The sequence below is a fragment of the Uloborus diversus genome, chromosome 9, assembly GCF_026930045.1.
Source record: "Uloborus diversus isolate 005 chromosome 9, Udiv.v.3.1, whole genome shotgun sequence".
NCBI lineage: Eukaryota > Metazoa > Arthropoda > Arachnida > Araneae > Uloboridae > Uloborus > Uloborus diversus.
In genome coordinates, this window is record NC_072739.1 from 56089531 (window position 1) to 56102250 (window position 12720).

Sequence of the window (12720 nt, forward strand, 5' to 3'; positions counted from 1 at the left end):
CACACACAACTAAGCTGTTCTTTTTCCGTCTATTTTATGGAAATGGTGGGGCATTTGCAGCATATGGTAACGTAAGCATATGAACAAAGCGTAGAAATTGTCTTAGGGTGGAAAGAAAAGGAAAAAGTAGTTAAAATTGAGCGTTTTCTGAAGAAAAGTATAAAAGACAATGTAACTCAAGAATGGTTAAGTTTCAGATTTTGTTTGTAGTTTCTATGATTAACAACAGTTTAGGTCAAGTTCTCCAAGTGATTAAATCCATTGTTGTTTTTTAATTACTTTTTTTTTTTTGCATTTTACTTTATTGTACAGTAGACCCCTAATTTATGCAAATTTATTTTACGTGGTTTAAGATTTGACACCTTTATTTCATTTTACGCGGATGAGTTTCGGTTTTACGCGGCAAACAAATAACATTTTCCCCTCTTTCAAAATCCAAACTCCTAAAGATCTTAGATTATGAGTAATCAAATGCATTTTGGCATGCTAATAATCGAGCTTGGGCCACTGGAGACATTTTATGCGATTGGTTCCAGAGCTCTTTCCAGAAGTAAAGTTATTAAACTCGCACAGTTCAGAACTCACTGGAAGAAGAGCTTTTAGGAGTGACAAAGGAGGTGAAAACCAACAAGGATACCAACGTCGGTGACGCACAACCAAAAACGTTCACATTGAAAATTTTGAGCCATTCCTAGACAATAGAAACTATCTTTCTGATTTGTTAGTGAAGGAAGAGTCTATTATGAAAATGACGCAAGTGATCATAGATACGTTAATGCTCTGCAAAGAATTACAGAGAAAAATTCTTAATGACTGTCAAAAGACTATCATAGACAGCTCCTCTTTATAAACAGAACACGAAATTTATGGTTTCTTCATGCATGTTGTGCATAAAAATCTATATAAGTACACATTAAACTTATACAATTAGTCATCACTAAAATGAAGTATTTTGTTATCTACGGAACCAAACCCTTATTTTAACACTATTATTAGGTCTCAATTTACGCGGCATTTCCGTGGAACGTAACCCCTGCATAAAACGAGGATCTATCGTATTTCTTTTTGTTATGTAAAGCTTAGTAAAACTTTAATTGTCTAAAACTATTTTTATTGAATTCCAGCTTAATTAGGACATTTTTCTTAAATTTTATTTTTGCTTGTTTTTCTATTTATTTGTACAGAGTAAGAAATATTAAACATTTTTGTAAAATAATAAAAATGCTGTTTATTCTCTTCTGTTTTCTGTCCGACTGGTTGTAATCCGTGTTAAGTTCTAAATCATTTATATCTTGTTTATTCGTGATTTATGACATATGTTGGTTTGCAGAAAATAATTCACATGACAGCTTCTTGGCTAGTGTAGTTTTCTCTGAACAATTTACAAATCTTGAGAAAATCAGACCCACCAAGTCTTAGTCAAGATACTTTGAATTATTTCTTAATCAGTTAAAGTAAAAAGCAAAATATGTTTATTTAAAATCTTTGAAATTTTTTTTTTTCAATGTCGTTAAGACAAGAAAGTAACTACATTGGTCACAGGATTCTTTTGAAACTTGCGATTAAAATGTGGGACAGTTACGAACATGATTTTAGAGCAACTAAAACGGTTCTACTGCCATTTCTTAAAGTAAAACCTCAAAATTTTGTCATGGATTGCATGTGCAACAAAGTTCACTATATGAGTTTTTTTTTTTTTCTTTTTTTTGGCTTTTAATTGGAAGAGCTTGAAAAATTTATCTGGGACTTAAATTAGCACTTTTCCTGATATTCACCCATAAATCTTACTTCACTGAGAGTTTATGTGGTTATTGATAATTATCTTGTAAATTGACATTACTTTAAGTGAAAAACCTAATCAAAAGAAGAGAACTATTATAACAATTCTTTTGATGATACAGTATGATTTTTTAAATGGAATACTTCAAATGCTTAGAACAGAAGAGAGAAACTATTAAATTTTATATTAATTTTCAGCTAAATTGATAAATTTCATGCTTGGAGCACATTTTTCAAAGGTACAATTGAGATGTGTACTCTAACTGCAGTTGAAAACAAATATTATATACTGTTGCTGCTAGACATGCAAAGAAAATTTTTCATTTACTCAAAAAATATCAAAACATTTCACTTACTTTCCTAACAGAATTAATTGTATTACTAACAGTATTTTTCCCATTATCTGCAAATAATTCAGGATTGAGGCTATAAACTATATTAAATTCAATCTGAAATAAAAAGAAAAAGAACTAGTTATTAAATTAAATATTAAACAGCTAAACAAGTGCATTTTACACAAACAAAATGATAAAATTAAAAATTAAACACGCACACACTGGTACAGTAGAATTCATCTTTTTTTGTTTTCATTTTCCAAAAACCAACTATAGCAATTAATAGCAAAACTTTTTAACAAACTATATCAAATAATTAATAACTAAATGAAATGTAATTTAACTTATCAATTTCTCAACAATCTTTAAGTTAAATAGAATATACATATATAAATTTAATATATTTTCATATCCTTGCTTTTCGGCATGCCGGAAAGGGCCAGGAAAAGGTTATTGAAAACCTGGTGACTGCCAATTTTAAAGCATGCCTGCTGTAGTGAGGTTTTCCGGTGAAACAGAAATATTTTAAACAAATATTTACTTCTTTGCCTTTAGTCTCTCCACTTTCAAACCATTCAACAGTCAGACTTCTATTGATTTTGTTTATACCACTGATAACAGCTGAATGAATTCGACCTTAAAGAAAAAAAAAATGTATTATCTTCAAAAAATCAAAAAAAATTAGCAACATTATAGAAAAAGTACAATTTTACCCAATCATCTAAAAGTTTACGAAATGCCATTTTGCTGATGTAATGCAGGATGTAAGGGCAAAAGTTACTAAGTCAAGAAATAGAAGTTTTTGAAGAAAATATAGAACAAGAGGGAAAAGGCTGGGATTTGTCCAGGATTTTTCACAGGGTCCGTTTTTTTGTGAAAAATCAAATAATTTTGTGAAAACCAAAAATTTTTAATGAAATTATTACTATTATTTATTTATTGTGAAAAATGAAGTAACTGTGCTAACAAAATTTCAAAATTTTTAAACAAAAAAATGCATTGAGGGTGGGGGGAGAGGGGATCATGGCGAAATAGGTGCCAATGAAATATTTAGCTGAACATTTTGTGGTATTTTTTCTCTTTCCAGGGGAGAATATCCTTAAGGTTTTCATGGCATTTTACGCAAGCATCACAGAGATATGCCGACATTTCTTTCCGAAAAATTAGCCATTATTTTGCTTTCAGATTTGCTTTTACAATAAATAATTGTGAAAAATCCATTTCGGTTGATCAAAATTTTGTGAAGGGTTCATTTTGATTGATCAAATATTTGTGAAGAGTGCGTTAACGGACCCGAATTTCCTCATGCCAGAGCCCTGAAAAGCAGGGCCCAATTTCTCAATAGACAGAGTAGGCAACTGCTTAGGGTGGTAAAATTTTCAGGAGCGGCAAATTTTTACTTTAATCCAGGGTTCGTGAGTTTTTGATTTAAAAAAAATTTTTAAGTTGGATTTTTTTAATTTAAATTAGAGACGTACCGAGTACTCGGTAACTACTCGGTACTCGGCATACTCGGCCAATTTGCCGAGTACTCGGTACTCGGCCAAATTTTGATCAGATACTCGGCCAATACCGAGTAGTTGCAAAAAATTGAATATTGTCCAAGACAGATATTAAAATTTATTTAAAAAAAGCACAAGCATATTTAATATTCTGCAATCATTTACAAGTCAATTTTAAATTTTGAGAATAATGAAGTTTTTAATGCTTAAATGGAATAAATCTTTATTTTAATGTCCCCAAAGTTAATAAAACTTATTTATTAAAAATTGTGCAAAAAAGATAAGTATAAAAAATATGGAATTTTTACATAAAAAAAGATTTTTGCTACAAACAAAAATTAGTTATAAGAAATATAAAAATTCCTTTGCTTAAAAAAAAGGGAAATAAAACAACGTTAAAAGCATAGTGCAGGAACACTGCAGACACGTGTTTTGGCGTTACAGGAAATTCCTTTTTCAGTGCACAAAATGTGAGCTTGTAGATTTAAAGGCATCCGACAAAAGTCGGATTTTTTTGTCCAATGTCTTAACATTCTTTAGCTCACATTTTATGCACTAATAAAGATGTTCCTTGTAACGCAGAAACACATGTGTGCAGTGTTTCTGCACATTTGCTTTTAAAAATTATTTATATTTGGCGGACTAGAACTAAAATAGATTGGTATAGTTTGTCTTAATTCCAACTTGATCAATCATACCTTTTATTTATTAATTTTTAATTTTAAAAATAATTTTTTTGTAAAATTTTTGACGTAAACAAAATTTTTTAAATAATGCGAAATTAAATTTCAGCAGGAATTTAGTTTTAAAAACTTTTATATGAACAAAGAGATCTATACTACTATTCCAATAAGTTCAAAATTGATCACGTGTGTGTCAGTGGTTCTTCTTAAAACATAATTGGTACTTGTTAACTCGGCCGAGTAGTGAAAGGCCGAGTACTCGGTAACTCGGTACTCGGCCGAGTAGTGAAAGGCCGAGTACTCGGTACTCGACTACTCGGCCAAAGTGCTACTTGGTACGTCTCTAATTTAAATCAGATTTTTTTAAAATCTTTAAAAAATTGCAGTTAATTCCTTCACATTTTCAACATAAAATAATTCATACAATAGATGAATCAATTCAGCTTACTTTTAAAAATAAAATAAGTATTCTTACTATTCAATACATTTTTAAGATTTATAAATACGTTATAATACTTAGAAAAAAATAGTGATTTTGTTTTACGCTTTGCTTAAAAATAAAGTTTTCATCATCATGGATGTTTCAGTGTAAAAGAATATATTGAGCAATTACTTGGAATACGGAAAAATTTTAGTTAATGCTAATTTCCCATTTTATCTTATTTTCCCCCATATAGGTAACAGAGCTTAATTTGCATGTTAACTCCTGTACTACTTTTCGATTTCATATGAATATTGGCATATAACATGGGAATTCAGACTATTTAAGATAAGGAAATTATTATGAATACAGATGGGCTTTAGCTCTTTGTTTTTCAGAAATTAAGCACGTAGTATAATTTGTGTTTGTATAAATGTCTTTTTACAATAATTTTTCTCGGCTGTTACAAAAATGAAAGCTTTAAGACTTCAAAGAATCAAAGACAACAAATGCTATTAAACTGTAGGAACATGAGAAAGTGATATTCACAATCTATTAATTTAAATATGAAAATATGCATGTTGTATACATTACAATGTATTTTTATGTGAATCTTTTAAATAAACCACAGCAGACCAGTAACTAGACTGATAATTTTTTATTAGATTAACTTTTTTTAACTTTGAAATTGTCATTTAAAGTGCTTTACTTGAGACTTTAAAGTGAAGGAATGTTGCTTTTAAATTCGAGCAAGGGGAAAGGGGGGAGGCAGATTTCAAGTCTGCCTAGGGACGGTGTGCAGCTAAATTCAGCTCTGCTGAAAGGTATAAATTGAATATACAGTAGAACCAGGCCATTCGTCCAACTTGCTCAGATGAAGTTCAACTCTTTATTTGACCAAATTGTCAAGTAAAGTTCAACTTGTTATTCCCTCAACTTGCTCAAGTAAAGTTCAACATGTTATTTGATTTGCATAACTTGCTCAACTTGTTATTCACTAAACTTGCTCAACTTGTTATTCACTTAACTTGCTCAAGTAAAGGTTAACTTGTTGCTCATATGCTTGCCCTGCAATTTGGACAGTGTCACTTTGTCGTTTGTTGAGCCACGAGGCCACTTTAGCTCAGTCTCATCACTTTTTCAATCCACAAGCTGTATAAAATTTTGTGGTATTTTACTGAGCTATTTTTTATTTCATTAAAAATAACACAACATACAGTCTGAAAAAGATTAATGATTCAATGAGTTTAAAAATGATTCACCATCCCCATTTGAACAATCTTCTGGAATGGGGAGGTTCCACTGCACATTATTTAAAACTCATACGATGTATCCAACATTATAAAAACACTGTAAAATTGATCAATACTTTGCCACTTCTGAATGGTGACAATTACTTACACATAGTGATGTAAAATACCCGGGTATTTATTTTTAGGGGTAAATAACCAGGGTAAATACCCAAAATGGGTATTTACCCAGGTATTTATTTCAAAAATTTATATTCAATTAAAATACTTTTCTGTATGTATCCCACTATGTATATAAGCAATCATATGCAAAACAATAAATTTTTGCCCAAAAATTGTATTTTGATCACATATTTAAAGAATTATTGTGTGAAACAACTTAGCAATCTAATATGATATTCACATTAAATGTGTTGGATATGCCTAATCAATGTTGATAGCCAAATTTCAAATATTAAAAAGCCATTCTACAAAAAGTAAAAAACTAAACTGGTTACAAAAAAAAAAAAAAGCAAACATCAATTTTTAAGGTCCTAGTCTTTTTTAATTCGGTAATATGTCCCTGCATGACATTAAAATGTAACAATATGTCGCTCAATTTATTATTACTATTTATTTATCTATATCTTTTGCAGAAATTTCCTCCAAGCCTAGTTCAAGTGTTCAGGCGTATTCTGCATCTCATTTTTTCATTAAGCCTTAGATTTCATTAAGCCTTTAATTAAAAAAAAATTATAATATATAAATTTTTATATTTTTAATCTTTCATTTTACAGTTTATGTTTTAAAAAGAAAATCATCACCTTTTGATACCACCTAATTTTTTTTTTTTTTTCAAAATGCCCAATTACTAGGGGATTTACCCTGCCTTCGGGTAAATACCCAAAAAAATATTTACCTTCCCACCCTAAATCACTAATTGCGTGCACTAAAAATAGTTTGAATAAATTTTCATTATGAAGTACCGGGGACCAAATGAGCAAGGCAACAGAAAACAATATTTTGATTTTTTTTTTTTTGCTTATTAATGTGAAAACTTTCTATATTTGCCACGTTATCACTAAAACAGCAATAAAACAAATAACATCATAGTCTTAATAACTACTCAGTTTATTCTTCCAAACATCCCTCGTGCTTCCTTTTTTTTTTTCATTTTGGATATGACTAACCTAGATTGTGATTTTGAAATCCTGAAGTTCATCATTGAATTACCTATACTTCTCCAATCACGACATTGAAAAGAAAGATTCACAATATGTTTCTTTCATAATTTCATCAAGTCTTTCAATAAAAAATATTATAAACTGTGTAATACATATGTATGTATCAGTTTTACCAATTATTTCATATATAGATTTTTTTAAAAAAATCGTATTCATTTTTTGCATTTTTTTTTATAATACCCAGTTTTTGGGTATTTACCCAGGCTTGGGTATGAATATAAAATAATTTTTTAAAAAAGAATATTAATACATCAAAAATATCTAGTACATAATTTTTTGGTTATTTTTACTAACAAATGAAAAAAAAAATTACTATGATTAATACAACTTCTACATTGAAAATACCGTAATTTAAAAAATAAATACCAAAATATCATATTTTCATAATAAATATTGGATATATATCAACTGATATATATCAGTGAAGCCTGTAACAAACAAAAATGAAAGAATATCTATAGCTAAGTTGAGAAAATGATTTATTTTTATCTTGAAAGTAAAAAGTTATACATCAGTTTCAAATTTATTTTGAAAAGCTTTGAAATGTTTTCATTGCCAACATCAATAAGTGTCTGTCCTGCCTCAATTTTAGTTATTGCCTTTTGCTTTAACCATTAGGTACTTTAGTTTTAGTTTCCTTGTTCAATCATGATATGGATTGGAGAAATGCTATTTAAGCTTTTAAATTTTCATCAGTTTATTTCTTTCATAGTCGATGTCTCAGTGCTAAGCTCAGCCTTCAAAATTTTTATAAAATCTCTGTCTCATACCTCTTGCACTAAAGAAATAAATACCAAAACTTTTAGACTTTCTCTAGCCCTGCTAATCTCTACACACATCCAATGAAAATAAATTAAAATTTTTACTTGAACATTTCATTAACATATATTGGGAGTACTAATTCTGTTTTTTGCATATATTTAGTGTTAATAAGAAAAGTAGCAAATAATACTTAGATATGCAAGGAATCTTAAAGTTTGTACTACTATCAAAATCAGTATTTTATGTAGGATACTGAACGCAAAAAAATAAAAACAATTCAATATAAGCATTATAAATTTCTTACTACATAATTTTGCGCAAGAAATTTCAAAATTTTCAATTTTTCCTCCTAGTGGAAATAACCGTTTCCGAAAAAAATATATTATGTCCCCTAAAGCTTCCAATTTTCTCCTGACTTTTCCCATCTCCACACTGATAAATTTCGTATTATCGAGGCAAAAATAAAGTCTCTAATGATTTGGTTCATGATTTTGACAAACTGTAGGTATACCACCAATTTATACATCGAGTCCTGATGATATGTTTAAAAACATTAAAATACTAGCAACAGCTTAGCATAATCGACAAATAAATAAATAAATGAATATCATACTCTGATGAAAAATGATGGGCATGATCTATGCAATTTGACAAGCGAAATTAGATTTTTTAAATTTGACATGTACGATTTATGACGATAGTGTTACTAATAAGAACATTGTACTGTCACTCACATTGGTAAAAATGGGTTCAAGCAAATATTTTCGTTACATCTAGGAGAATGCATAAACAAAATCAACCAAAACTACACTAAAATTATTTGAGGAATACTTCTACATACCATCTGTGCGTTGGATGTTAACATTTTGCCCTACGTGAAGGCAATTAGTATCTCCATCCATTTTGATACAACAGTATTAAATTCGAATTCCTATTTTGATATCACCAGTTACGGGAGGCTGTAAACAAAATAGAATTAAGGATATTTGAATTCGAAATCATACAATTCAATAAATAACGATTTCCAACGACATTACATTGACAGGAAGCAAAGAACTTCAAACGACTGTAGAGAATAAGATTAAATTTATAGCATAGGTAAAGTTTTAAACTTTATTATTTTCATGAAAGCTAAAAAGAAGTATGCACACTTTAAAATTTAAATGCACTTGAAATAAAAACGACAAAACATACACACAATCGTCGCTGGCGGGCCGTACGTTGCCAGTAGCAAAATTTATTGTTTTTCAAGACCGGTGAAACCGCTGCCCACACCGATTTACATAAAGTTTCTTGACCTAATAAGGGGCTTAGATGAAACAAGAAAACAAACTAGTGCAACCGCAACTCAGTCCCTTCGTAAAATTGTAAAACTTTAAATTTTGGTCTAAATGATTTGCACCGTATTTCATGAGTTTTGCCTCTTGTTTTAAGTAATTTCGATGCATTCACTAAAAGCTCCAGCAACTAACGAGAACTGAATATTTTGCGTTAAAAAGCTTTAAAAGGAAACGTTTGTGTAGGATTTTCTTAAATTTTTTAATTGAACAAGTTATGAACATGTACGGTGAAGCAACTGACATACTCTTTTGTTCATTAAAGGGGAGGGGGACGCTCTGTTAGAGCATCTACAGACTGCGGACGACTTGCAATGTGCTACAACAGTACAACAATCTTGGACGATCTCGGCAGTAAACATTGGCCAATGCTGATCTGGCGGGTCTCGGAACATGTCAATTTTCATTGCTTTAAAGCTGATAGTCGCCAATAATGCACTGTATTGACAGCATTTCAACATACTGTGCATTTAACATAAAAATAGAAGCGATGTTAGGAATAGAGAAGGGAAAAGCAGTTCGTTTTTCATTTCAACACATAGCTTATTTTGTGTCGACAAATTTTTCAAGTCCATCCGGTCAAGGCAAGATGGTAAAAGAAGCGGCGGTTTTTCATTGAACTTTTTGAACAGTATTATGCTTCATTATGCGAGGCTAAGAATGTTACCGTATATCTTACGAAACTGCAAACTTAAGGCTGCGAGTTTTTATGTGAAAGAAGTTTTCCCTCATCCAGAGGAGGGCCACTGGGATCGGCTCCCTCCGAGAACCGAGTAAGTTTTCCGAAAATGAGAACTAGGCAGGTCTTGAATCTTTAAAATTCTATTAACTATACCAAGGACGTAGCCAGCAAGGGGTGGGGGGTCAGGGGGTCAGAACCCCCTCCCCCACACACACACCAAAATTTTCAAATTTTTCACATGCTGTAAAAAAAAATTGCCGAAATTTAGTTTTTCGGACTTTAACTCGGAAAAATTTGAGCTGTCCTCCCCCCTCTCAATATTACCAACGAACGATCATACAAACTTTCGTTTTCAGGTCTTCAATTCTAAAAAAATTTCCGGGGGAGCGCCGCTAAAAATTACCGAAAATTCGTCCCCAAACCTCTTGTCCCACAAACATTACCGAAGATCTTCAAGAACCTGCCTTTTTAAAAACCAACTTAAAAAACTTTTCTGCGGAATGTCTGTCCACCCCCGTCCCCTCTTCCCAACATCATTAACGATTGTTTTAAATTTAGTTTTCAAGGCTTGAATTTTGAAAATTTTCTGGAGAGGAGCTTCCAAATACTCTTCCCCCAAACATCATTGAAAGTCATCCAAAATTACGTTTATAGAGCTTCAATGGGTAAAGATTGCCGGTCCCCTTTACGTTACCAAAGATGGTATCACAATCGTGTTTTGAAGATTTCAATTTCAAAATTTCCCCAGGGATTGGCCACAATCTCTCTTCCCTCAAACATTACCCAAAGATAGTCTAAAACTGCGTTTTTGAAACTGTAATTTCAAAAAATTTCGGGGGAGAGCCCCGAACCCCTATTTCCCACACATCATAATAGGTCACAATCAACAATTGCATTGTAAAAGATTTAAGTTCAAAGAAGGATCAGGGAGCGCTCCTGAGCTTCCCCCCTCTACATTACTGCAAATTGTCTAAAAAGCATTTTTGAAACGACCAATTGAGAAAATTTCTGGGGTTGGGCCCTTGAATCTCTCCCCCCTTTAACTTCACCAAAACCGTGTTTTTAGAGCTACAATTTAAAAAATTTCGTTGGCGAGCTCCCGAATTTATTTTATTAACATAATTAGGGACATAACAATTGCAGTTTCGAAAAAAGGACGGGGGAGCAACCTCAAACCTTTTCTTCCTCTAACATTACCACAAATCTTTGAAAATGCATTTTCAAGACTACAAATTCTTAAACTTTCTGGAGGAGGAGCGAGAAGCCCCTATATTTATGACACATGTGATATAAAAAAGAGGTCTTCAATTTCATATACCTCCCACTCATTTTTCTACTTCAGAGAGGCCTTGAGAGTTGGATCATGCCGCGGCAGAAACTGCTGACAAGTGTTGCAATAAAATTACTTATTGGTGATCCAAAAGAAAGTTTTAACCCCTTTGACAAAACCAAAAAGAGTTCAAAATTGCGTATTTATTTTGAAAATTTTTCGGGTCAGAGTCCCCGATCCATGTATCACAAAAGGTGCACTTTCAGAATTTTGATTTCGAAACTTTACGGGAGGACAGCAGCCACTTACCCGCTCCTTATACCGTCGTACCAAACAAAATAGAAAGTCATATTTTTTGGACTTTGATTCCGATTCCGAGTCACAACTGACTACAACTGTATTTATGTCGAGGACTGCATACTAAGTGCCTTGCCTCCATCATTTTATGTACCGATAGATGGCAGCACCATCACCGGATCGGACAGTTAATGAGAATTTAGAACTAGACCAGGAGTTAATAGCTACCTGGTGCTAGCACCCCCAGAGGTATCGTTTCACTTGGAGGACATTGAGACCACGAGCATATTTAACGTCGCCCAGTCCCCTTTAATGACGACGGTGGATCTTCGACCATCGAGGTTCGAACTCAGGACCCTCCGGCCCCGAATCCGACACTCTACCGATCGGGCTACCACGGCCCTTTAGACTTTGATTGCAAACAGTTTTTCCTGGTAAACCTAACGTTGCCAAAGAGAACTTTAGAATGTGTTTTAAGAAGGAAAAACTCTTAAATTTTATTCTCCTTCCCGTATTAAACTCACCGAAAGAAAATTTGCAGTGGCGTTTTTAAAGCCTTATTGTCAAAAATTTGAGAACTCCCGAACTTTCTCCCAATTTGAGAACCCCCTGCGTCATCAAGCGTAGGTCTTGATTAAAAAAAAAAAAAAAAAGAAAGAAAGAAAGAAATCCGAGCAACCACTTCCTCCTCTAACATGTCAACATGTATCCTAAAGTTGCGTTTTTACAATTTCAGTAACAAAATTTCCCAAATGCGTTTTTAAGGCTTCAAAAATTTTCAGGGGAATATACGCAAACCAAATCCTTTCCCTTGTGATACTACCAAATGTAGCCTGAATTGCGTTAAAAAAATATATGTTTTGAAATTGCGTCTAAATTGAGGTACCGAACCCAGTGTCATTTTGGTATGTATTTCAACATTATTAAAAATACTTCTAGGTCAATTTTAATATTTTTTGTGTTCAGTTCATCAAAAAAAATTCTTCAGACAGAAAATTTATTTTACTTTATTTACTTTTTAAGCACTGCTGCATTTTTTTTCTATTCTGAATGAATTTCATTCCTTGATGTCCAGTGTCCGGGTAATAAACTAACTTTTTTTGAAAAACTTGCTTTGCATAGCTGAAAGTGAAACGGATGTGAGTGTACTTGGGAACTAATGATCAATTTCACCAAAGC

The 12720-nt window shown here is 32.0% G+C and overlaps 1 protein-coding gene across 3 annotated transcripts in view; it reads right to left on the reverse strand.

Annotated features, from left to right (window-relative positions):
* LOC129229230 (kinesin-like protein KIF2A) overlaps positions 1 to 9162 on the reverse strand; it is a 55777-nt gene extending 46615 nt beyond the window's left edge. For 2 of the 3 annotated variants that reach the window (XM_054863491.1, XM_054863493.1), the window contains exons 1-4: positions 9150 to 9162; positions 8797 to 8914; positions 2656 to 2750; positions 2136 to 2228 (exon numbers count right to left, since the gene is read on the reverse strand). In XM_054863491.1, coding sequence (XP_054719466.1) covers positions 2136 to 2228; positions 2656 to 2750; positions 8797 to 8857 — 249 coding nt within the window. In that variant the 5' untranslated portion in view covers positions 8858 to 8914; positions 9150 to 9162. The other variant, XM_054863492.1, reaches the window with a different exon arrangement.
* Positions 9163 to 12720: the final 3558 nt, after the last annotated feature.